The following is a 26,326-nucleotide window of genomic DNA, read 5'->3' on the forward strand; positions in this document are numbered from 1 at the left end:
ACATCCCTAAAAAGAAATTGTATAAAAAACAAAGGGACGGAGGGAGTAATATTTTACAAAATATTTGTTAATCAAAAATAACAAAAGCTTTAATAATTATTTATACATTATGAAAATATATCCACTTAGAAAAAAAGGTGATCATTTTTGGAAAAAGAAGAGCGATCTTACAACAATGGAGAAATTTATCAGAAAGAAATATATTTGTTATTTCATTAAATAATTTACTCTACACAAATTATCACAAGTGCAACATATTACCGTTAATTCTAAAACAATAATTATTATAATAATATATTTAAATTTTAATGACCGCATTCAGAAGAGAACCCATTTTTGAAATTGAACCTTTTTATTTTTTGCTGAAAAATACTTATTTTTTTACAAAATTTAAGATTCTAATCTAGAGTTACGTTCAATGGAGTACACAAAAACATTGGAGTATTGGAGTACAAATCATAATTTTTTAGTTTGATCCTATATAATATCTTTGATTATCCAAATTTTGATATAATCTATCATTTATAAGTTGTCTTGCACATAATTGTCAATTAATCATTAATATCTTTCAACTTTAACAAGTATTAGGATTATTGTTCTGCTTATTAGTTATAGTGCAGAACATAGAGTCCAACGATTTATAAATTTCATTACGATGTTTATGTTGCAGAACATAATGTGTATGTTGTCAAATATTTACAAATATTATTGGACAAAAAAATTTGAAATTTAGATGACTAGATTACATTTTATCCAACTTTGTACTCCAATACTCCAATTTTTTTTGTACTCCATAGAACTTAACACTCTAATCTAAATACATATTTTTTATATATTTATCGATGTTTAAAATTATCTCAAAATATAATATATTTTTTTGTATGTATAGTTCAACTGTAAAATCAAATAAATATTAAAAATTTCAAGATACAATACATGACCCAGTTTGATTTTCGAATCGCGACTCTTGAATTTTTATTTATTTATTCTTTTTGTCAGCCAATGCCAGGCGATGACTCTTGAATTTAATCCTCAGAAAAAATAAAATCACCGGTGAACGATAACAAACACGCGCCTTTCCAATTTTTAGACATCCTCGATCGCCATTTCCAACAAGACTACTAGTAATCTTTTATTCAACTCTCTCTCTCTCGATCTCCCTCGCCTCTCTCTCGATCTCTCTCCGGCTCCGATCGCCGGAAAAGATGAGTGGCCACGACTCCAAGTACTTCTCCACTACTAAAAAGGGAGAAATCCCGGAGCTCAAAGAGGAACTCAATTCTCAGTACAAGGTGCTCTTAACTTTGCACATACACATACACATCTCATGTATCCATATAATATATCTATATCATACCAGGAATTTTGCTGAATTTGCCCCGTTTACTTCGATTTATGCTTGATTTGTTTCAATTGAACTATTGAATTGTGTATTATGCTCTTTTAATTACAGATCTGCTTCAGTTTCGCTATTGATTTTGCTCTATGCTGTGTGTGGATGTGTATAGATTTGCAGTGATTGATTGTGGAATTGTTTTAGGGCAGGGATCTGCTATGAGTGTGTATGGTGAATGTGTTTGCAATTAGTTTAGAGGCACGAGTTTACGCAGCAGATGTCGATTTTGTTGTATTTTTTAGTTCTAGGTCTAGATGCTAAAAGTAGTCTAGGTTTAGATGCTAAAAGTGTTCTCGGTATCAGTTAGGTGTGACTGAGTAGTTGTTCGTGAATTTTAGTTATAAAGTAAAATGCCTCAAGCAGGGAATAAAGTGACGGATAATATAGGTTAGAATGTGTGATAAGATGTATTGAGAGAGCCTCTGGGATTACAGGTATGAGTTAATATAACCGATTAGAAGGTTTAGATGGTAAAAATTAGCGGTAAGATCATTGTTGATTAGTTCTGGTTAGTTGTGTTTCTTAGCTATGAAATAGAATGGGCACAGTGAATGAAGTGATAGTTAAATCAGGCTAGATTGTGTGGTAAGAGTGAGATTGTTTCAAATGATTACAGTTTGCATTTATATATGATTTATGCACATTGACTGTTAAATTGTGTAGTACAAGGATTATAGCTGACTTTCCTCCTCGCAATACATGTAATATAATATATCGTAGTGCGGAATTAGCCAAAACCAAGAGATTGTGCACAATTGGGAGATTGTTTTGTATGGTTCCTGATCTCTTGTGCAAATTTAAGTTTTAATAACTTGTGTGTGGCTTGTACGAAGTTTAGGTTTGCAAATAATTTTAAGACTAAACTGAGAATTTATGCAGAGTTTGTTCCTGGCAATTTGAGGAGGGAAGGGTATGTAGATTAATGTTTTGTGAATGTAATCATGTAGATTACGTTCAGGGTCCTGGACTCCAGGGTCGTCTAAAAAGAATATGTGGGGGTCTGTGCTAAACTCTGAATCAGGCCCATGAGTAATAAATGATACATTTAAACAAAATGCAAGTTAATTTCATCCATTTGTGTAAAATCAAAGGACCGCTTGTGACTGTATTACCTATGGTTCCTGTTATTTAGTATTCTGTATTATGCATAATCACTTGTGTAGTTATGTTATCATCAATCATCATACAAAGTTTGAGTTTGCGAATATATGTAGCGCAGGAACTTTTTTTGTAGATCTATTTTTTATCTGCTTTTTGGGGGACTGGGGAGGAAGTTGCCAGTTTTGTGAATATTTGACCATATAGATTGATGAGAATGACATCCTTACCTTTTTAGTCATGACATCTGGTAGCATTTGTGTTTCTCAATTATATCCTAATAGTCCTTTTTATTGGCATGCAGGACAAGAGAAAAGATGCTGTTAAAAAAGTTATTGCCGCCATGACTGTCGGGAAAGATGTTTCATCATTGTTCACTGATGTTGTAAATTGCATGCAGACAGAGAACTTGGAGCTCAAAAAGCTTGTTTATCTGTATCTTATAAATTATGCTAAGAGCCAGCCAGATCTCGCGATACTTGCTGTAAATACTTTTGTGAAGGTAAGAGTTATAGGAAATGTTATTAATCATAAATGCGCTAGTTTTTTTTTTTTTTATAATAAAAAAAACTTGCTGATGTATTGTTCCAGGACTCACAAGACCCAAACCCTCTCATTCGTGCATTGGCTGTACGAACAATGGGATGCATTCGTGTTGATAAAATTACAGAGTATCTCTGTGATCCTCTCCAGAGATGTCTCAAGGTAGCTGTTTTTCTATTCCACTTCACACTATGATGTCTTCTGCACCCCAAAAATTTCCGATTTAGTTTTAGGCATAATATGTAAATTATCGGTTATTCAGTGTCCTTGTTTCAATTTTTTATTTCTTTCAGGATGATGATCCATATGTTCGCAAGACAGCTGCAATATGTGTTGCTAAATTGTACGACATTAACGCTGAGCTAGTTGAGGATAGAGGGTTTCTAGATGCTCTAAAAGATTTGATATCTGACAATAATCCCATGGTTGTGGCAAATGCTGTTGCTGCTCTTGCAGAGATTCAAGATAACAGTAGCAAGCCTATATTTGAGATCACCAGTCACACACTTTCAAAACTTCTTACTGCTCTAAATGAATGCACCGAGTAAGTTCATTATTATCTATATGATTAATTGTCATAATTTTCAAGCTATATTAGACATGCATTACTAGACTTGTATACCATGTTATTTTTGACTACTGTTGGTAGATAATATTAAACACTCCCTTGAGTATATCTTAATACATGTACAAACTATTAGTAAGGATGTAATATCAGAACTTTTTTCTTTTTTGTTTCCTTATTGGAAACTTTTAGATAATTCACAAGTCATAATAAAGTGCACATATTTATTTATGTATATACAAATTCGCACGTGTTATTACAATATGTATTCGTACGTGCCATGCTTAAGTATTAACCTTGCCAGGATGTTGCTTGTAGTAGGCAGACATAAGCAGGTGGTGGCAGCAATTTGATTATATTTTTATATGTAGTCATCCTGTTTGTTTATTACTGTGTCTCATGCCATGTTACCCGGTCTTTTTTACATTCTGCTATGCTGCTACTGTACCTATGCTGGGCCCTTGGGCACTCGAACAAAATGCTTATTCCTTGTCTGATTTCTCGAGTAAAATTTGAACTTTGACAAACTAAAAAACCACATACGAGATAGACTTCGGATGAAGATAAAGGAAAACTAAGAATAAGAGGATGCGATGCTGCTGCGGTATTGATGCAAATTTGTTCATTGACAATAAACATCTGATATGAATTTTAGGAAAAAAAAATTCAATTTTTTAGGTACAAGTAAATAACCTCTTTTAATTATTTTCTAATACATTATCCTGTATCCGTGTACCAGTGTCTAAAAATATTGATTCTGGCGTTTGTCTATGTGTCTTGTTAATCACTCTGCACCCAATTCCAAGCAAATGTGTTCATTGACAATAAACATCATATGAATTTTAGGTAAAAAAATATATTCAATTCTTTAGGTACAAGTGAATAACCTCTTTTAATTATTTTCTAATACAATATCCTGTATCCCTGTACCAGTATCTAAAAATATTAATTCTGGCATTTGTCTATGTGTCTTGTTAATCACTCTGCACCCAAGTCCAAGCAAGAGAGGTCTCACATAGTGTTATACTGTAAAATAGGTTGTATGATCACCTACTACAGATACTATGTGTTGTGTTGCATAATCATATGCTTCTTTTGTATGTGTATGTGCCTTTTGTGAATTTGTCCTCAATCACCCTCTGGTGAATGGCAGACCTTTCCTTGTTACTAAGGGATTCAAGGATTGAATAGTTATGTAGTTTCTGTTTTGTAAGAGACTTGTTCTTGTAGCCTCACTTTTTCTTTTAGTTTTTCAACCTTTCTTTCTAATAGAGGTAACCCTTGTGGTTGAAAATTCTCATTCCACTGTGGGAGGGATATTTTTGTGTAATCGACACTTTATTTACATCATTTATATGTGCAGTGCTTATGATACTATTATCATATCGTAGGCCATGAATAATTTTTAATGTTTAAAGTTTGTTATAGTTGTTTCAGTCTCTGAATTCTGCGTAGTATCTATTATGTACTGGAAAGTCGTGGGCTGTATAAATGATGTCATGCATCTCTTCCTGACTTAAATATGAATTAACTGTTCAGGTGGGGTCAAGTTTTCATATTGGATGCACTTTCGAAGTACAAGGCTGCCGATGCCCTTGAAGCTGAAAATATTGTTGAGCGAGTCACTCCACGTTTACAACATGCAAATTGTGCTGTTGTCCTCTCAGCTGTCAAGGCAAGTTGATATCCTACATATAAATGGTTCTCATATTGTTTTGAACTGTTTTTATGTAGACAAAATGATTCTCTATATGTGTATATTTGTTACTGTCTACCACCTTTTTTCCTGAGTAATGATCTTTGTATCTCCAGAGTAAGTCCTTACTTTATTGTGCAGATGATTCTTCAACAAATGGAACTCATAACCAGTCCTGATGCAGTTCGTAACCCTTACAAGAAAATGGCTCCACCTCTTGTGACATTACTGTCTGCAGAACCTGAGATTCAATATGTTGCCCTGCGAAACATAAATCTTATCGTACAAAGACGACCTTCAATTCTTGCTCATGAAATCAAGGTGATACAACGTGGTTTTCATTTCACTGCACATACAAGTCATCTCCTTTATGACTTGCCTAGTTGCCTTTTGCTTATCCTATATGTGGATGGCTTATAAAAACTTGTAACTGGCTAGGTGTTTTTCTGCAAATACAATGATCCAATATATGTGAAGATGGAGAAGTTGGAAATTATGATAAAACTTGCTTCAGACAGAAACATAGACCAGGTGAGTAGTGTTTGGTACTTCATTGTATTATATTTATACAATTACATTGTGCTTATCTTCCAGTGACATTTCTATCTTACAATATAGGTTTTATTGGAGTTCAAAGAATATGCTACAGAAGTAGACGTAGATTTTGTCAGAAGAGCCGTGCGTGCTATTGGACGTTGTGCTATCAAGTTAGAGAGAGCTGCTGAGCGATGTATAAGTGTTCTGCTTGAGTTGATCAAAATTAAAGTAAATTATGTGGTTCAAGAGGCCATTATAGTCATTAAAGATATTTTTAGGAGATATCCTAATACGTAAGTTTCTTGCTCTTTTTCTTTCGCATGATGGGTTACACTATGGTTGTACAAATTAGAGCAGTTGTTGGCCTCGCATATGGAAAATTGAATTTTTATTTCATTTTACCTTTCAGTTATGAATCCATTATTGCCACACTATGTGAGAGTTTAGACACTTTAGATGAGCCGGAGGCCAAGGTAATGACAAGAACTATAATATTGTAATATTTCTGTATCATATTTTTCATCGCATATATTCTCTTATATTCTTTTGTTCATAGGCGTCAATGATCTGGATTATTGGTGAATATGCGGAAAGAATTGACAATGCTGATGAGCTCCTCGAAAGCTTTTTAGAGACCTTCCCCGAAGAACCTGCTCAAGTTCAGTTGCAGTTGCTGACGGCCACAGTCAAACTATTTCTCAAAAAACCTACTGAAGGCCCTCAGCAGATGATTCAGGTGTTGAAATCATAGAAGATTGTGCTTAAATTTGTGCTTTCACAACTCCTTTTTCATTTCAAAAGAATGCTTGTATTGCAGTTTTGCCATTATATGCCTATACAGGCTGCTTTATGGTGCTTGTTTTTGTTCCCAAGACTACATTTTGATTTTCTCTTCTGTTGTACTGACATGCACTACTTTAAAGTGGCATGTAGAGCTGAAGTGCTTGCTGATTGCTTGCAGTGTATTTCTCATATATACTAACCTCGTGTATTATCTATGAAGGTTGTCTTGAATAATGCTACGGTTGAGACTGACAATCCAGATTTACGAGATCGTGCATACATATACTGGCGCCTTCTTTCAACTGATCCCGAGGTAATGCCCCCCCCCCCCCCCCCCCCACCCCCCACAAAAAAAACGACCCTGCCAAATGAACCTTAATCATGCTTTAATATTTCTGTCGTTCCTTAATTTGTCGCTTGAAGTTGTTTCTGCTTTTCATGTCATGTTACCTTCCTCCAAGAATTAGAGCTTTATATTATTACTCAGGCAGCAAAGGACGTTGTTTTAGCGGAAAAGCCTGTGATAAGTGATGATTCAAATCTCCTTGATTCATCTCTTCTTGATGAGCTTCTTGCCAACATTGCCACATTGTCCTCTGTCTACCACAAGCCCCCAGATACATTTGTAACACGTGTGAGAACTGTTCAAAGAACCGATGAAGATGACTACCCAGAAGCAGGTGAGCCAGGATACTCGGAATCACCTTCTCATGGAATTGACAATGGTGCATCACCACCACCAACTTCAAGCAATGCTCCACAAGCTGCACCGCGGCAACCAGTCCCGGCAGCACCTTTACCCGATTTGCTTGATCTGATGGGGGATGGCGATAGCAGTAGTAATGCTATCGTGTCCCTTGACCAGCCTGAAACGCTTGATGTGTAAGTTTTTAGTACCCTTTTTAATTGGTACACCAGATCGGCCTATGGCATCAGTCTGTTTTACTAACATGTAATTTTCTCATGTTTCTTTTTGCTTGCAGCCCCACTCTACCTATTGTGTTGCCTGCCTCAACTGGTCAAGGTTTGCAAATCAGTGCACAACTGATACGAAAAGATGGCCAGATATACTACAGCATATTATTTGAGAACAATTCACAGGTTCCCCTTGATGGATTCATGATTCAGTTCAATAAGAATACATTTGGTCTTGCTTCCGCTGGACCACTTCAGGTACAAATTATATTAAACTTAAACAGGGCTTCTTAATCCTTAACTTCTTGTAATCATAATCATTGTTTTTCAGGTCCCACAAGTGCAACCTGGGTCGTCTGCCAGAACTCTTCTTCCCATGGTTTTGTTCCAAAATGTAGCCCCTGGTCCACCAAACACACTTTTACAGGTCGCTGTGAAAAATTCTCAGCAACCTGTGTGGTACTTCAATGATAAAATCTCATTGTTGGTTCTTTTTACGGAGGATGGGAGGATGGAGCGTACATCTTTTCTTGAGGTAACAAAGCTTGTGTTGCCTGTATTTTTTTTGAATGCCTTATAGTTGAAATAATTGAATAGATGAATACTTTTGATTATGGTATGTATATGATTTCAGTTGATGAAATAATTTTGCTACTATCTAAAACCAATATACAACTTTGGATTCTGCCATCTAAAATAAATTTACAACTTTGGATTCTGCAACCGAGTAGTGTTCTGTAACTTCTACTGTTGTTTTGTACTCTTTCCAAAGTAGCCCATGTTCTTCCTGAATTACACTGGGATAGTTTTGACTTATAACAATCTTGTGCCCAGCTGAATTTCCTGAATTAGAAATTTATTGCTATTGTTATTCCACATTACAGACATGGAAGTCACTGTACACTGGGATAGTTTTGACTTATAACAATCTTGTGCCCAGCTGAATTTCCTGAATTAGAAATTTATTGCTATTGTTATTCCACATTACAGACATGGAAGTCACTGCCAGACTCGAACGAGGTCATAAAGGATTTTCCAGGAATCGTGATCAATAGTGTGGAAGCTACCCTAGACCGGCTGGCCGCATCAAATATGTTCTTCATTGCAAAGCGTAAACATGCTAACCAGGAGGTCCTGTATCTCTCTGCCAAGACTCCTCAACCAATCCCTTTCTTGATTGAACTCACTACAGTAGTCGGAATTCCTGGCCTCAAGTGTGCAATTAAGACGCCTAGCCCTGAAATGGCTCCTCTTTTCTTTGAAGCCCTGGAGATCCTCCTTAAGAATTAATATACATACTGTATGTCGTCTTACATATTCTTATTGTTTTGCCTTCTGTTTTGTAGTTTTCCTTTTCACCGTCATGTGGACTAGTAGTTCTTAATATGTCCCTCTTTTTCTCTTGAAGCTTGTTTGCTTAATACGATATTGGTGGTTGAACTTCCAATTTTGTAGGTGAACACATGTATTACAATAATTTTTTTTGTTACATTTATAATGATTTATTGTGAATTCAGGCAGGTTATAGTTGCTGTGTGTTGGAAAAGGATTGCTAATTGTTAACTTATTACCAGAATCAAAATTATAGTGGTCTGGATGAGTTTAAAATGTCAGTTTAGGTAATACTCTACTGGCTTATTACTGGCTTATTAATGATTGGTTTATTAATGATTTATGATTATTAAAAATAAAAATGATTATGGATAAATTATTAAAAAAATGTTTTAGAAATTAAGTTCGCAAACTAACTTCTGATTTTAAGTCAGTACAGCTTTATTTCTGGCTTTAAGTAGAATTTCAACTTATTATAAAAACATATATTTTCTTGTTTAAATTCGAAAACAATTTAAAATACGGGTTTTAAGCCTTCCTCAAACCCAGCACAAAATTACAGCTTTTAATTTCACAGATTAACATCCTCTGATTTATCCTCGAAGTTGTTTATTATAATTCTACGTCTTCCCACGTCTTTCTCTGTTCTTGTATAAAATTGGGTTAGTACCACATTATTATACACCTAAATATTAATGAGACTCATACCGTCATACGTCCCTATCTAACCCAAAACATGGTATGCAGTTTTATCAAAAGTAGCACAAACAAGGAAATAAATAAACGGGGGCATGTGGGCTATGGACCCAAGTGGGCCTATTACATCAATTTTGAAGGAGAAAAGGAAATTTGACACCAAAGTGGGCCTGATAGGCTTTTCTTACGTGCTGCCTCGAAAATCGAGCCAATTACGATTCGAAGAATAGAGGAGCGGACTCCAAACCCGAATTCAAAATTTCGAAACTCCCTGTAGCAAATATAAAAATGTAGGAGTAGTAATATTACTTACAATACAGATGATATCATGATATACATATCTAGAAGGTACAACAATAGTGTCATATTCCCAGTAGGATAAGAAGGTCCTGCGGACAGCTGTCTGCTTCCTTACACCTGTCTGTCTTTATCCATTTACGTTAATGTTTTTTCAACTTTGTATAGCTTCGTCGTGCTGGCTCGGCTCGTTTTGACGTTTATTCCGGAATTCAAATCTTGGTAAAAGTAAAATAACATAGCACGTGTAAAAATATTAATTTAGAGATAATTTAAATTTTTGTTGTTAATGTTACAATGAGAGAAATAAGATACTATTAATTTAAGAATTTTTTTTATTTTTAAATTTATTTACTTATATGTTCATTTTCTTCTCTCTATAAATCATAAAATGATTACTTTTACGTGGCTAGAGAAAAATAGTTGTCGGAGATTTTGAACACAGAGGAATCCGATGTTGTATAAATGCGGGTCCCGCAGGGATGGGATATCTGCCGCTGTTCCATTTAAAGAACTCGTATGCGTAATACCTTCCCCGTATAATGGTCTTCAATAATTAACTAAATTTTGATGTAAACAAAATTATATTTGATTAATTTTATATTAAAAAAAATTAGAATAGTTTAATATATATTTTATTAAATGTTTTTAATTTTTCTAATATATTAAATGTATAATTATTGGTAAAATTTGATCATTTTGACTAGATTAACCAACTATTATTTTGAGATTGAGAAAATATAAAGCTAAATTATACCATCATGAAAGAGAATTAACACTTTTCGAAAAGTTTAGTATCTATATGTAATTTATAAATTGATAAATATGTTATAAAATTTTCATTATCAAGTAGTGCAAATAGATTAAAAATGAAATATATTTTATTAACAGAAACGAGGATTGAAACTGTTGTGTTGTCGTTTGTCTGATTGTGCAGTTTTGAGTAAATCAGCTGGAAGACGATGACATACAGGAAATTGTTTATGAAAAGAGAAAATAGTACTGCACATGAATTGGAAAATTATTTTACTATTTTCACGAAAAGAAACTGACACAATTATTATACGTTATATACACAACACTTGCGTTACATTTGAGGAGGTTTTCAAAGTAACGTCTACCTAACTGGGGACAGCACAGTGACATCGACGCTTCTAATTTTCCTTTTAGAGCATCTCCAAGAGCCTTCTTGTTGGCTCCTAAATATAATATAAAAAATGTGGCTTTTAGTAATTTAGGACAAAGTTAAGAGTGTAAACTCCAACAATACTCTCTACATCTCTTCTCTATTTCATATTTTATTCATATATTGGGCTCCACTATAACAAAAGAGAGGGAAAGATGGAGGTTGATTGGAGGGAAGAATTTTTTTATTGTAAAAAAATAAGTTAGGAGCCATGTGGTGGCTCTTAACTTTGAGGAGAGAGGAGAGAGAAACAAGAGGCTCTTAAGATTTAAGAGTCACTTAAGAGTCTTTTGGAGCAATATTTTGCTTCTCCCTCCTCAAATCTCAAGTTAGAAGCCTAAATGAAGAGTCTCTTGGAGATGCTCTTATTAACTTCAAAACAACAAAATAACATCTTTATGTGTTCAAATTTCTATTCCTCTATCTGAATTAAATTTCGAATATATTCAAATTTTAATATTCAAAATTCGACTTGGAAATTAACCTGAATGTGTTTAGGTAGTCGCAAAGGCGGATCTAGCATACAAATGTTAGTGAGCACGAAGCAGATTTTCAAAAAACACCTGAAACTTAAAGGGGACACGTGTACTCGCGTGCCTCTTCCTAGATCCGCCCCTCCCTTGTAGTCGCCGAAGTCAAGTTGTAAAATTCAGGTGACAAAATTTGTAACACTTAGCCACAAAACTATTTCTCATTTTTCTATTATAATGAATTGTAAAATTGTAAATAGTAATACCAAATATTCGAATCTTATAAGCCAAAATTTCTCAATAATTAGCATGAAAATAAATAATAATGAATTTACATATTTTTTATGACTCATTATAAAAGTTCACACAGAGACAATGAGCCGAGCCAAAAGGGTAGATAGAAGCAGCTTCATGAATTAAACGGTGGCATTATAATAATGAAATAAAAGTGACCGGTAATAAAAGGTTGTGTTACAAAAAGAAACGGTGAATAAGAAAACAGTCTACTAGGTGGTAGGAAAAGAGTGAATGAGTGAGTGTACGGGGTGGTGTTTGTGTGTGTGTTTACTTTTTCAAACAGTACTCTTTCTTTCTTCCCCCATTGGCAGCAGCTGCACCAGTTGGTAGTAAGCATTTATTTTATTATCCTCTCTCTCTCCCATCTCTCTCTGCTCTGTACTACTAATACATTTTCAAGATTTTTCAAGATTTTTAACTTCATCTCTCTCTCTCTCTCCCAATACATTTTCAAGATTTTTAACTTGATTTCTTGCATTATCAGTGCATTTGTTTTAGGCATATTCAAGTTTTTGCATCTCTCTCTTTCTCTCTCTCTGCTTCTTTCTTGTTTCTTGATTATGTTCTGTCTGTGTTGATTCTCTAGAACCCCAACTGCATGCATTTTCTTCATTCAAATCTCGCTGATTCCACCAATCTTGGTAAGTTCTTTAACACACACACACACACACACACACACACTACATATTGTTTCATCTTTCTTTCTAGCTCTTTTTCAGTACACTACTGTTTGATTAATATTTTTAGTCAAGTATATTGCAATCTTATAGTTCAAATTACTGGCTTTTCTTGTTATAGAATTGATTATAGTTCAAAGATCTATCTGATGCTGATTATTGACAACAAATTATTAGCCCCCCTGTGATTTAAGTAGCTAAATAGAAGTGAAAAAAAGTGAAAATAAAATCATTTATTGTGATCAAGATTAGCCCGTGCTGGATTTTCTTGAATTAATGGAAGGTCCAATTGCATTCAACATTCCCTTATAAATTTCGTGTCAGACCTCTTATAAATAGTTGTCCATGTCTATATTTATGCTGCACAATTTTATCTCTCTCTATTAATTGCTTGCAGTATAATAGTACTTATGCTTCATTTGAATCTTTTTATACCCACCCCTCAATTTTATCCTTTGTTTTCAGGAATCTTGAGATGGGGTTTGAGCTGAGGTTGTAGTTTTTAGGGTAGGTGATCAGAGAGTCTAATTAGCACTGTAGAATCAAAAACATTGATTAGTGGGTTTTTTCTTCTTACTTGTTAGTAGTCCCGAGTTTTTATTCTAGATTAGTGTTTGTAAATATAGGCAATCAAAAGGAATTTAGATGTATAGATTGATTTATAGTTTGAGAATCGGATTCGATAGTTAAAGAAGATTAAAACTTTGTTTAGTTTTATAGTTTGAGAGCTGAAAAATGTTGGAGCCTGTGATGTGTTCTTCTCGGGTATTCTCGCCTTTGAGGGAGGAAAGTGGTGATGAAGAGCTTTCTGTTCTTCCTAGGCATACCAAAGTTATTGTGACAGGAAATAACAGAACAAAGTCTGTTTTGGTGGGTCTGCAAGGAGTTGTCAAGAAGGCTGTTGGACTCGGTGGTTGGCATTGGCTGGTAATAATATCCTCTTTCTGTTTTTTGCCTTTACTTATTCACTCTCATGTTTTTGCCTATGTTATTTACCTTTTATCACTTTAATTCGAACCTTTATATGGTTTAGGATTCTATGGTGTTTCTTTGCATAGAGTCTTGATAATAATCTGTACTAGTATTTGACTGTTTACAGACTTTGCTTCTGGCCTTATGCAAGATATAAAAAGATAGATTGTAGTACACTTCTATTTCAATTCTTAGCGAACTTTTTTCTTGATTTTAATGACGAGATTGTCTGAAATAGATGTTAATACTCTAGAGGTTAATTTGCGAACCTGTAATTATTTTAGGCATGAACTCAGTATGTTAAGTAATACTCTATTTTGAACAAATGCCCTGCTGTGATCTCAACGATCTTGTAGTCGTTAAGTAACTCTGCAAGAAACAATGTTTGGAGATAATATAGTTTAGGTGATGTGTACTGATGCTTCTGTATAGTTAGTTTCTCTTTACATTGTTCAACTATAGCTGTACCCTCCACCTCTCATAATTTACCCTAATTATCTTTTAACGTTTATATTATTTCCTGCACAAAAGGTTCTGAAGAACGGGGTTGAGGTGAAACTGCAAAGGAATGCGTTGAGTGTTCTTGAGCACCCCACTGGGAATGAAGTAGACGAAGATTTTGACTTTGATAGTAGCAGCAGCACTGACATTGGTGAAAGGGAAAATGATTACCGTAAGCAACAATGACATTTACTACTTGATGTATATGGATTGGGGAATTTCGAGTAGTCTAGATTGAAGGTACAATGATAGTAACGGTTATTAATTATTTATTTTGTTTAGCCACTGGTATGGAGTTCAGCAAGGTGACCAAGGTAATGACAAGAACTATAATATTGTAATATTTCTGTATCATATTTTTCATCGCATATATTCTCTTATATTCTTTTGTTCATAGGCGTCAATGATCTGGATTATTGGTGAATATGCGGAAAGAATTGACAATGCTGATGAGCTCCTCGAAAGCTTTTTAGAGACCTTCCCCGAAGAACCTGCTCAAGTTCAGTTGCAGTTGCTGACGGCCACAGTCAAACTATTTCTCAAAAAACCTACTGAAGGCCCTCAGCAGATGATTCAGGTGTTGAAATCATAGAAGATTGTGCTTAAATTTGTGCTTTCACAACTCCTTTTTCATTTCAAAAGAATGCTTGTATTGCAGTTTTGCCATTATATGCCTATACAGGCTGCTTTATGGTGCTTGTTTTTGTTCCCAAGACTACATTTTGATTTTCTCTTCTGTTGTACTGACATGCACTACTTTAAAGTGGCATGTAGAGCTGAAGTGCTTGCTGATTGCTTGCAGTGTATTTCTCATATATACTAACCTCGTGTATTATCTATGAAGGTTGTCTTGAATAATGCTACGGTTGAGACTGACAATCCAGATTTACGAGATCGTGCATACATATACTGGCGCCTTCTTTCAACTGATCCCGAGGTAATGCCCCCCCCCCCCCCCACCCCCCACAAAAAAAACGACCCTGCCAAATGAACCTTAATCATGCTTTAATATTTCTGTCGTTCCTTAATTTGTCGCTTGAAGTTGTTTCTGCTTTTCATGTCATGTTACCTTCCTCCAAGAATTAGAGCTTTATATTATTACTCAGGCAGCAAAGGACGTTGTTTTAGCGGAAAAGCCTGTGATAAGTGATGATTCAAATCTCCTTGATTCATCTCTTCTTGATGAGCTTCTTGCCAACATTGCCACATTGTCCTCTGTCTACCACAAGCCCCCAGATACATTTGTAACACGTGTGAGAACTGTTCAAAGAACCGATGAAGATGACTACCCAGAAGCAGGTGAGCCAGGATACTCGGAATCACCTTCTCATGGAATTGACAATGGTGCATCACCACCACCAACTTCAAGCAATGCTCCACAAGCTGCACCGCGGCAACCAGTCCCGGCAGCACCTTTACCCGATTTGCTTGATCTGATGGGGGATGGCGATAGCAGTAGTAATGCTATCGTGTCCCTTGACCAGCCTGAAACGCTTGATGTGTAAGTTTTTAGTACCCTTTTTAATTGGTACACCAGATCGGCCTATGGCATCAGTCTGTTTTACTAACATGTAATTTTCTCATGTTTCTTTTTGCTTGCAGCCCCACTCTACCTATTGTGTTGCCTGCCTCAACTGGTCAAGGTTTGCAAATCAGTGCACAACTGATACGAAAAGATGGCCAGATATACTACAGCATATTATTTGAGAACAATTCACAGGTTCCCCTTGATGGATTCATGATTCAGTTCAATAAGAATACATTTGGTCTTGCTTCCGCTGGACCACTTCAGGTACAAATTATATTAAACTTAAACAGGGCTTCTTAATCCTTAACTTCTTGTAATCATAATCATTGTTTTTCAGGTCCCACAAGTGCAACCTGGGTCGTCTGCCAGAACTCTTCTTCCCATGGTTTTGTTCCAAAATGTAGCCCCTGGTCCACCAAACACACTTTTACAGGTCGCTGTGAAAAATTCTCAGCAACCTGTGTGGTACTTCAATGATAAAATCTCATTGTTGGTTCTTTTTACGGAGGATGGGAGGATGGAGCGTACATCTTTTCTTGAGGTAACAAAGCTTGTGTTGCCTGTATTTTTTTGAATGCCTTATAGTTGAAATAATTGAATAGATGAATACTTTTGATTATGGTATGTATATGATTTCAGTTGATGAAATAATTTTGCTACTATCTAAAACCAATATACAACTTTGGATTCTGCCATCTAAAATAAATTTACAACTTTGGATTCTGCAACCGAGTAGTGTTCTGTAACTTCTACTGTTGTTTTGTACTCTTTCCAAAGTAGCCCATGTTCTTCCTGAATTACACTGGGATAGTTTTGACTTATAACAATCTTGTGCCCAGCTGAATTTCCTGAATTAGAAATTTATTGCTATTGTTATTCCACATTACAGACATGGAAGTCACTGTACACTGGGATAGTTTTGACTTATAACAATCTTGTGCCCAGCTGAATTTCCTGAATTAGAAATTTATTGCTATTGTTATTCCACATTACAGACATGGAAGTCACTGCCAGACTCGAACGAGGTCATAAAGGATTTTCCAGGAATCGTGATCAATAGTGTGGAAGCTACCCTAGACCGGCTGGCCGCATCAAATATGTTCTTCATTGCAAAGCGTAAACATGCTAACCAGGAGGTCCTGTATCTCTCTGCCAAGACTCCTCAACCAATCCCTTTCTTGATTGAACTCACTACAGTAGTCGGAATTCCTGGCCTCAAGTGTGCAATTAAGACGCCTAGCCCTGAAATGGCTCCTCTTTTCTTTGAAGCCCTGGAGATCCTCCTTAAGAATTAATATACATACTGTATGTCGTCTTACATATTCTTATTGTTTTGCCTTCTGTTTTGTAGTTTTCCTTTTCACCGTCATGTGGACTAGTAGTTCTTAATATGTCCCTCTTTTTCTCTTGAAGCTTGTTTGCTTAATACGATATTGGTGGTTGAACTTCCAATTTTGTAGGTGAACACATGTATTACAATAATTTTTTTTGTTACATTTATAATGATTTATTGTGAATTCAGGCAGGTTATAGTTGCTGTGTGTTGGAAAAGGATTGCTAATTGTTAACTTATTACCAGAATCAAAATTATAGTGGTCTGGATGAGTTTAAAATGTCAGTTTAGGTAATACTCTACTGGCTTATTACTGGCTTATTAATGATTGGTTTATTAATGATTTATGATTATTAAAAATAAAAATGATTATGGATAAATTATTAAAAAAATGTTTTAGAAATTAAGTTCGCAAACTAACTTCTGATTTTAAGTCAGTACAGCTTTATTTCTGGCTTTAAGTAGAATTTCAACTTATTATAAAAACATATATTTTCTTGTTTAAATTCGAAAACAATTTAAAATACGGGTTTTAAGCCTTCCTCAAACCCAGCACAAAATTACAGCTTTTAATTTCACAGATTAACATCCTCTGATTTATCCTCGAAGTTGTTTATTATAATTCTACGTCTTCCCACGTCTTTCTCTGTTCTTGTATAAAATTGGGTTAGTACCACATTATTATACACCTAAATATTAATGAGACTCATACCGTCATACGTCCCTATCTAACCCAAAACATGGTATGCAGTTTTATCAAAAGTAGCACAAACAAGGAAATAAATAAACGGGGGCATGTGGGCTATGGACCCAAGTGGGCCTATTACATCAATTTTGAAGGAGAAAAGGAAATTTGACACCAAAGTGGGCCTGATAGGCTTTTCTTACGTGCTGCCTCGAAAATCGAGCCAATTACGATTCGAAGAATAGAGGAGCGGACTCCAAACCCGAATTCAAAATTTCGAAACTCCCTGTAGCAAATATAAAAATGTAGGAGTAGTAATATTACTTACAATACAGATGATATCATGATATACATATCTAGAAGGTACAACAATAGTGTCATATTCCCAGTAGGATAAGAAGGTCCTGCGGACAGCTGTCTGCTTCCTTACACCTGTCTGTCTTTATCCATTTACGTTAATGTTTTTTCAACTTTGTATAGCTTCGTCGTGCTGGCTCGGCTCGTTTTGACGTTTATTCCGGAATTCAAATCTTGGTAAAAGTAAAATAACATAGCACGTGTAAAAATATTAATTTAGAGATAATTTAAATTTTTGTTGTTAATGTTACAATGAGAGAAATAAGATACTATTAATTTAAGAATTTTTTTTATTTTTAAATTTATTTACTTATATGTTCATTTTCTTCTCTCTATAAATCATAAAATGATTACTTTTACGTGGCTAGAGAAAAATAGTTGTCGGAGATTTTGAACACAGAGGAATCCGATGTTGTATAAATGCGGGTCCCGCAGGGATGGGATATCTGCCGCTGTTCCATTTAAAGAACTCGTATGCGTAATACCTTCCCCGTATAATGGTCTTCAATAATTAACTAAATTTTGATGTAAACAAAATTATATTTGATTAATTTTATATTAAAAAAAATTAGAATAGTTTAATATATATTTTATTAAATGTTTTTAATTTTTCTAATATATTAAATGTATAATTATTGGTAAAATTTGATCATTTTGACTAGATTAACCAACTATTATTTTGAGATTGAGAAAATATAAAGCTAAATTATACCATCATGAAAGAGAATTAACACTTTTCGAAAAGTTTAGTATCTATATGTAATTTATAAATTGATAAATATGTTATAAAATTTTCATTATCAAGTAGTGCAAATAGATTAAAAATGAAATATATTTTATTAACAGAAACGAGGATTGAAACTGTTGTGTTGTCGTTTGTCTGATTGTGCAGTTTTGAGTAAATCAGCTGGAAGACGATGACATACAGGAAATTGTTTATGAAAAGAGAAAATAGTACTGCACATGAATTGGAAAATTATTTTACTATTTTCACGAAAAGAAACTGACACAATTATTATACGTTATATACACAACACTTGCGTTACATTTGAGGAGGTTTTCAAAGTAACGTCTACCTAACTGGGGACAGCACAGTGACATCGACGCTTCTAATTTTCCTTTTTAACTTCAAAACAACAAAATAACATCTTTATGTGTTCAAATTTCTATTCCTCTATCTGAATTGAATTTCGAATATATTCAAATTTTAATATTCAAAATTCGACTTGGAAATTAACCTGAATGTGTTTAGGTAGTCGCAAAGGCGGATCTAGCATACAAATGTTAGTGAGCACGAAGCAGATTTTCAAAAAACACCTGAAACTTAAAGGGGACACGTGTACTCGCGTGCCTCTTCCTAGATCCGCCCCTCCCTTGTAGTCGCCGAAGTCAAGTTGTAAAATTCAGGTGACAAAATTTGTAACACTTAGCCACAAAACTATTTCTCATTTTTCTATTATAATGAATTGTAAAATTGTAAATAGTAATACCAAATATTCGAATCTTATAAGCCAAAATTTCTCAATAATTAGCATGAAAATAAATAATAATGAATTTACATATTTTTTATGACTCATTATAAAAGTTCACACAGAGACAATGAGCCGAGCCAAAAGGGTAGATAGAAGCAGCTTCATGAATTAAACGGTGGCATTATAATAATGAAATAAAAGTGACCGGTAATAAAAGGTTGTGTTACAAAAAGAAACGGTGAATAAGAAAACAGTCTACTAGGTGGTAGGAAAAGAGTGAATGAGTGAGTGTACGGGGTGGTGTTTGTGTGTGTGTTTACTTTTTCAAACAGTACTCTTTCTTTCTTCCCCCATTGGCAGCAGCTGCACCAGTTGGTAGTAAGCATTTATTTTATTATCCTCTCTCTCTCCCATCTCTCTCTGCTCTGTACTACTAATACATTTTCAAGATTTTTCAAGATTTTTAACTTCATCTCTCTCTCTCTCTCCCAATACATTTTCAAGATTTTTAACTTGATTTCTTGCATTATCAGTGCATTTGTTTTAGGCATATTCAAGTTTTTGCATCTCTCTCTTTCTCTCTCTCTGCTTCTTTCTTGTTTCTTGATTATGTTCTGTCTGTGTTGATTCTCTAGAACCCCAACTGCATGCATTTTCTTCATTCAAATCTCGCTGATTCCACCAATCTTGGTAAGTTCTTTAACACACACACACACACACACACACACTACATATTGTTTCATCTTTCTTTCTAGCTCTTTTTCAGTACACTACTGTTTGATTAATATTTTTAGTCAAGTATATTGCAATCTTATAGTTCAAATTACTGGCTTTTCTTGTTATAGAATTGATTATAGTTCAAAGATCTATCTGATGCTGATTATTGACAACAAATTATTAGCCCCCCTGTGATTTAAGTAGCTAAATAGAAGTGAAAAAAAGTGAAAATAAAATCATTTATTGTGATCAAGATTAGCCCGTGCTGGATTTTCTTGAATTAATGGAAGGTCCAATTGCATTCAACATTCCCTTATAAATTTCGTGTCAGACCTCTTATAAATAGTTGTCCATGTCTATATTTATGCTGCACAATTTTATCTCTCTCTATTAATTGCTTGCAGTATAATAGTACTTATGCTTCATTTGAATCTTTTTATACCCACCCCTCAATTTTATCCTTTGTTTTCAGGAATCTTGAGATGGGGTTTGAGCTGAGGTTGTAGTTTTTAGGGTAGGTGATCAGAGAGTCTAATTAGCACTGTAGAATCAAAAACATTGATTAGTGGGTTTTTTCTTCTTACTTGTTAGTAGTCCCGAGTTTTTATTCTAGATTAGTGTTTGTAAATATAGGCAATCAAAAGGAATTTAGATGTATAGATTGATTTATAGTTTGAGAATCGGATTCGATAGTTAAAGAAGATTAAAACTTTGTTTAGTTTTATAGTTTGAGAGCTGAAAAATGTTGGAGCCTGTGATGTGTTCTTCTCGGGTATTCTCGCCTTTGAGGGAGGAAAGTGGTGATGAAGAGCTTTCTGTTCTTCCTAGGCATACCAAAGTTATTGTGACAGGAAATAACAGAACAAAGTCTGTTTTGGTGGGTCTGCAAGGAGTTGTCAAGAAGGCTGTTGGACTCGGTGGTTGGCATTGGCTGGTAATAATATCCTCTTTCTGTTTTTTGCCTTTACTTATTCACTCTCATGTTTTTGCCTATGTTATTTACCTTTTATCACTTTAATTCGAACCTTTATATGGTTTAGGATTCTATGGTGTTTCTTTGCATAGAGTCTTGATAATAATCTGTACTAGTATTTGACTGTTTACAGACTTTGCTTCTGGCCTTATGCAAGATATAAAAAGATAGATTGTAGTACACTTCTATTTCAATTCTTAGCGAACTTTTTTCTTGATTTTAATGACGAGATTGTCTGAAATAGATGTTAATACTCTAGAGGTTAATTTGCGAACCTGTAATTATTTTAGGCATGAACTCAGTATGTTAAGTAATACTCTATTTTGAACAAATGCCCTGCTGTGATCTCAACGATCTTGTAGTCGTTAAGTAACTCTGCAAGAAACAATGTTTGGAGATAATATAGTTTAGGTGATGTGTACTGATGCTTCTGTATAGTTAGTTTCTCTTTACATTGTTCAACTATAGCTGTACCCTCCACCTCTCATAATTTACCCTAATTATCTTTTAACGTTTATATTATTTCCTGCACAAAAGGTTCTGAAGAACGGGGTTGAGGTGAAACTGCAAAGGAATGCGTTGAGTGTTCTTGAGCACCCCACTGGGAATGAAGTAGACGAAGATTTTGACTTTGATAGTAGCAGCAGCACTGACATTGGTGAAAGGGAAAATGATTACCGTAAGCAACAATGACATTTACTACTTGATGTATATGGATTGGGGAATTTCGAGTAGTCTAGATTGAAGGTACAATGATAGTAACGGTTATTAATTATTTATTTTGTTTAGCCACTGGTATGGAGTTCAGCAAGGTGACCAAGCCAAGGGTTCGCTACTCAAGATCTTGGGCTCCAATGAAGTCAATTAACAGAAGTTGTTATAAAGAAGTTCGATCTAATATTCTTATACACCACCCAGTAAGAAAAGAATGAATAGAGAATTTCTAGCATACATGAGATTTGCTTCTTTTGTGCTGCACTTGCTTCACTATTCTAACTTCTCGTGTTATTTAATTTTCAGAAAGTGAACTTGTCAAAGCTAGGAACCAGCACATTGTGGAAATACTGGAGCACCTACAACCTTGTATGTACCGTTCTCCCCTTTTTGTGTTGATAATTCTATGATTTGCTTATATATCATCATTAGTAATTTTTAAACTCAGCCACTTAACCTCTCGGTCTGTAGGGAAGCACGAATTGTAATCCTTCAAAGGAGCAGTTGCTTGATGCTGTTCAGCAGCATTTTGCTTCACAGGTCTCATTTGTCTTCTGTCCTTTCTGTCTACAAAGTTATGCACACAAATGTTAAATTTTCCTTCACCAATTATACTTTTCATTCCATGCAGCATGTGGATGAGGTTCAAGGGATTGTGGAGTTTATACATGCGGCCAAGAGACTGAAATCAGCTGGTGGTAGACGGAGAAAGTGAGCCAAGCGACCACATAGATTCAAATTTGCAATGGTTATATAATTTCGAATACAGCACATAATATTACCCCCTAACCTCTTTAGATCAGTTAGTACTTAGTAGTCATAGTCCGTTGCTAAGTTTTGAGGGCTACTTGGTTCCTAGCAATTTGCCCCTCCCCTCCATATATGATGCTGATCCCTAACCCCGCTAATAGTTAAATTATGTTATCCTTGCTCGTCTAGATACTAATATCCGTAGCAAGCATAATATTATCTACTTGTAAAGTTTATGGTAATTATCTCAAGGATTCGACTCCATGGCTTGTCATCTGCATTTCTTGCTAACTGCTATCTTGTGTCTTGATGGAAGATTAGAACATCTATACTTGTTTTGTTAATCATGTTACTGTAGTGTTCATGTAGATGATTTTATTTAGTGTGGATATATATTGCTAGAAGCATAGAGTCCTGCATAATTGATACTCCCTCCGTCCCACCCATTTCTTATCAAATGGGTTGGGCACGGAGGTTAAGGAATATGAATAAAGTAGTTGAAAAAAGGAAGAAAAGTGGGTAAAGTTGTGGGACCTATTAATTTTTAATGTATAAAAATAAGATAGTGGAGTAAAAGTAGTGTGAAAAGGAATGAAAAGTGGAGAAGTGGTGGGACCCATTGATTATTTTTGGTAAGTTTTGAAATGTAAAGAATTGGATGGGACACCCAAAAAGGAAAGTGTAAAGAAATGGGTGGGACGGAGGGAGTAGTTACATTCATATAATTAGAGTGTAAGGTGATGATGGGGACTTGGTAAGAGATAGGCCAGGCTGTTTTGATTTATAGAGGATAGTGTACTAATTGTCCAACTACTCAACTGCTAGGTACTTTGTGTCCTAAAATGGCCTGCATCCAGGCCCCCACCTCTTCAATACTCAATTTACCCGCCATAGCATACCAATTCATGATTTCAAATTTCATGTCACTTCCAATTTGAAAAGCGTTTCGCAAACAAAATATTATAAAAATCGAGATTAAAGATGTGAATAATATAAAATCACGTTCCGGTCCCTTCATTACGTCTACTTATTTAATTATCTTTTCACTTTTGTTTGTTCCAGTTGTGTATACCAGTGTCTCACATCAAAGTAGGGATGGTTGTAATTCGGGCTAACTGATCGAGTTTCGAGACGGACATAAATAAGGTTGAAACATAATTAGAGGGTTAAGATTAATCGAGTAGGGCAAATAAATTTATCTAATTTAATCGAGCTAAACGAACTCGAGCTGCGGATAGCCCGACTCAATAGCAATATATTTGTCAATACCATCTGCTCAAATTACAAAAATACCTATGTATATCTGTCAATGCCAACCTGATTTCTGTGTATCTCGGTAAAGATACAGATGCATACACAACCTACGTTAAAGTTATGTGAGAAAGGAAAAAAAAAAAAACTATGTTAAAATTTGTTCAAGCAGCAATAAAACGTGCGGTTGAGTATCAATATCTAGTTTAATATTTTATCTGTTCTTATAATAGCCTTTTTACTTCCATTTTGATACTAGATATTAATTATGTTAAAAATAATAAGGAATCGACACGTGTGATAATTTTTTTTAATAATAAATTTTATAAACCATGTATTTCTCCACTTTTTCATATCATCCTGTGCATTTTGTAATTTTAACCGGTTAAATTGAACAAAATTAAAAAAAATAAAAATAAATTTTACTAAATTTACTGATTATAAACTAGATTATATACACATTTTATGAAAGGGAAAATAGATTTTTTTGCCACTCAACTTATAGTGTTTTTAGAAACTTACCACCCAACTAATTTTTTTATTTTTTTAGTCACTAATGTTAGGTTTGGTTTTGTTTTTAGCCACCAGCTTAGGTTTGGATTTGATTACTAGCATTATGATAATTTTTTGTATCATCATTTATACATAGTGATAGTATCTAATTTTTTGATGGTGTGTCGTATGTTTATATCCTTATATATAGCAATAGTAATATAAAATGAGCCGATGAAAAATTAAAATTAGAAATAATAGTAATTAGATTCTAAATATTCAATAAATCATGAATATGAAATCAATGACTTCAAACAATTCACCCTCTCTCGTAAGATAAAGTGTAATCGAGTGATATGACGCATCATCTTTCGCTATTAAACTTTCAATAGACTAGCTCAGTCTAAGATCTTTCTTAAATTTATCTTCAAAAATTTTAATAACTTTATCTTATTACAATTTTCGAGATAAATAAATAGAGAGGAAAACTTAATTTTCGATGATTGTCCTCTATATATAATGCATCATTTTATATTATTATTACTCCCTCCGTCCCTCTCATTAGTTTACAAATTTTCTCTAGTGCTTAGCATGTATTTAAGATTCTTATAAAACATAGTTTTATAACTTATTTTTGTGTGTAAAAATTCAAACGCTGAATTTTCATTCGGAAGAAAAAAAATAAAGTTATATATGAAACTACATCTTTTAAAGGCCATATAATGCGTGTAAAATTCTTATCATCCAAGGTAAGCGACCTTGAAGACATAAAAAGTACTACATATAAAAATACAAACATATATCAAATCATCAAAATATTACCGACTACCACTCTATTTTAATAATGATACACATAAAATGTAATGCTAATAATCAAATCTGAACCTAACTTCAGTGACAAAAAAAAGAGCTAAATCTAATACTAGTGAGTAAAATAAAAAAATTATAGTTCAGTGGTTAGTTTCCAAAAACGCAATAAGTTTAGTGACAAAAAAATTATCATAATGCAGGTAATCAAATCCAAACCTAAGTTGGTGGCTAAAAATAAAACCAAACCTAACATAAGTGACTAAAAGAATAAAAAAATTAGTTGGGTGGTAAGTTTCTAAAAACACTATAAGTTGAGTGGCAAAAAAATCTATTTTCCCTTTATGAAATAATTTTTAAAATTTTTTTAATCATTTAACATGTGTGTGTATCAGTCAATTTGATTACTTAAAAATTAAAAGCGGAAAAGAGTTCAGGGAGAATATTCTTTCTTTTATATATTCAAAAAGTCTTATTACACTTATCTAAAAATATTTCTTTTATTTTTGGAACATACTTATAATAAAATAAATTTACTGAATAATTTGACTGAACAAATAAATAAATTTTCGTATTATTTTCTACTAACACTTGAGTTGTTTAATCAAATTTTAATATTTAACAGTAAATATATTATTAAATTACCTTATATCGAAATCTCAGAGTTAATTTCAAAAGTTTCTTTATTAATATTACATGTTAAAATATATTACCAATTAACAACCTTTATTTACAAAAATAATCTTCAAATTGAGCAATCATATTTATTAATTTCAAAGACTAATCGTAAGAAAAGTTTGATGTATCAAGTATATGCATAAACACGTTAAATAGATGCAATAGTTACAGAGTACATTATTGGATTCCATCACCAAATTATATTGGGTCCCAGAAAAGATTTTATGCAAATTATGTGGCCTACTGGTTTGTGACTCATTGGGGCCCAGTTTGGTACTCTTTATCAAGTAAAGAGTGAGCGGACAACATTTACATACATATTTATGCACTAAACGGAAGTATTTGAATTGGCTTTTTACAAGAACTTGAAAAGTCTTGTTTGGTGCTTTAGGTAAAATCTCGATTCTATTTGTCGTCACATATTTGTTTAATTCTGAAAAACGATTTTTAATTCCCTGTTATGTTTAAAATCAGGTTTTATTGCTGTTACTTATTATGAAATTAAATTATCGAGATTTTGATGTTTATGTTTTGATTGTCATCTGAAGAAAATAAAAGATAGAGTAAGTTGATAATTAACTAACAGAACAAACTGTAGTAGAACAATG

General features: G+C 34.0%; 2 protein-coding genes and 1 long non-coding RNA gene across 8 annotated transcripts; all 3 read left to right on the top strand.

The window, feature by feature from the left end:
* Nucleotides 1-1,056: 1,056 nt before the first annotated feature.
* Nucleotides 1,057-17,010, top strand: LOC108207852 (beta-adaptin-like protein B). Its single transcript, XM_064086949.1, has 24 exons — nucleotides 1,057-1,292; nucleotides 2,799-2,996; nucleotides 3,086-3,199; nucleotides 3,331-3,581; nucleotides 5,142-5,277; nucleotides 5,440-5,619; nucleotides 5,737-5,829; nucleotides 5,917-6,128; nucleotides 6,245-6,308; nucleotides 6,392-6,571; nucleotides 6,839-6,931; nucleotides 7,106-7,500; nucleotides 7,602-7,791; nucleotides 7,865-8,068; nucleotides 8,524-8,820; nucleotides 13,221-13,415; nucleotides 13,992-14,133; nucleotides 14,244-14,275; nucleotides 14,359-14,538; nucleotides 14,806-14,898; nucleotides 15,068-15,462; nucleotides 15,564-15,753; nucleotides 15,827-16,030; nucleotides 16,485-17,010. The coding sequence occupies exons 1-24, from the start codon at nucleotides 1,206-1,208 to the stop codon at nucleotides 16,782-16,784; spliced, it is 4,425 nt and encodes a 1,474-aa protein (XP_063943019.1). The 5' UTR covers nucleotides 1,057-1,205; the 3' UTR covers nucleotides 16,785-17,010.
* Nucleotides 12,016-13,094, top strand: LOC135150868 (uncharacterized). Its single transcript, XR_010289308.1, has 3 exons — nucleotides 12,016-12,137; nucleotides 12,398-12,452; nucleotides 12,954-13,094. It is a non-coding gene; the product is annotated as an uncharacterized LOC135150868 (long non-coding RNA).
* Nucleotides 17,011-19,580: 2,570 nt separating the features above from the next.
* Nucleotides 19,581-22,752, top strand: LOC108205601 (uncharacterized). 6 transcript variants are annotated; one of them, XM_017375569.2, is made up of 8 exons: nucleotides 19,581-19,714; nucleotides 19,972-20,026; nucleotides 20,773-20,987; nucleotides 21,564-21,705; nucleotides 21,816-21,943; nucleotides 22,047-22,109; nucleotides 22,212-22,280; nucleotides 22,372-22,752. In XM_017375569.2, the coding sequence occupies exons 3-8, from the start codon at nucleotides 20,796-20,798 to the stop codon at nucleotides 22,453-22,455; spliced, it is 678 nt and encodes a 225-aa protein (XP_017231058.1). In that variant the 5' UTR covers nucleotides 19,581-19,714; nucleotides 19,972-20,026; nucleotides 20,773-20,795; the 3' UTR covers nucleotides 22,456-22,752. The 6 variants fall into 6 exon arrangements, with proteins under 6 accessions (XP_017231058.1, XP_063944466.1, XP_017231054.1 ...); XM_064088396.1 differs by having other exon boundaries at nucleotides 20,781-20,987; XM_017375565.2 differs by having other exon boundaries at nucleotides 19,588-19,714; nucleotides 20,526-20,987.
* Nucleotides 22,753-26,326: the final 3,574 nt, after the last annotated feature.

This window comes from Daucus carota, chromosome 2 (assembly GCF_001625215.2).
Source record: "Daucus carota subsp. sativus chromosome 2, DH1 v3.0, whole genome shotgun sequence".
NCBI lineage: Eukaryota > Viridiplantae > Streptophyta > Magnoliopsida > Apiales > Apiaceae > Daucus > Daucus carota.

Coding starts and splice junctions, on each gene's coding strand:
- LOC108207852 (XM_064086949.1), top strand. CDS start 1,206: ATGAGTGGCCACGACTCCAAGTACTTCTCCACTACTAAAAAGGGAGAA. Junction 6,932..7,105: donor TTCTTTCAACTGATCCCGAG/GTAATGCCCCCC, acceptor ATTATTACTCAG/GCAGCAAAGGACGTTGTTTT. Junction 8,069..8,523: donor AGCGTACATCTTTTCTTGAG/GTAACAAAGCTT, acceptor TCCACATTACAG/ACATGGAAGTCACTGCCAGA.
- LOC108205601 (XM_017375569.2), top strand. CDS start 20,796: ATGTTGGAGCCTGTGATGTGTTCTTCTCGGGTATTCTCGCCTTTGAGG. Junction 20,988..21,563: donor TCGGTGGTTGGCATTGGCTG/GTAATAATATCC, acceptor CCTGCACAAAAG/GTTCTGAAGAACGGGGTTGA. Junction 22,281..22,371: donor AGCAGCATTTTGCTTCACAG/GTCTCATTTGTC, acceptor CATTCCATGCAG/CATGTGGATGAGGTTCAAGG.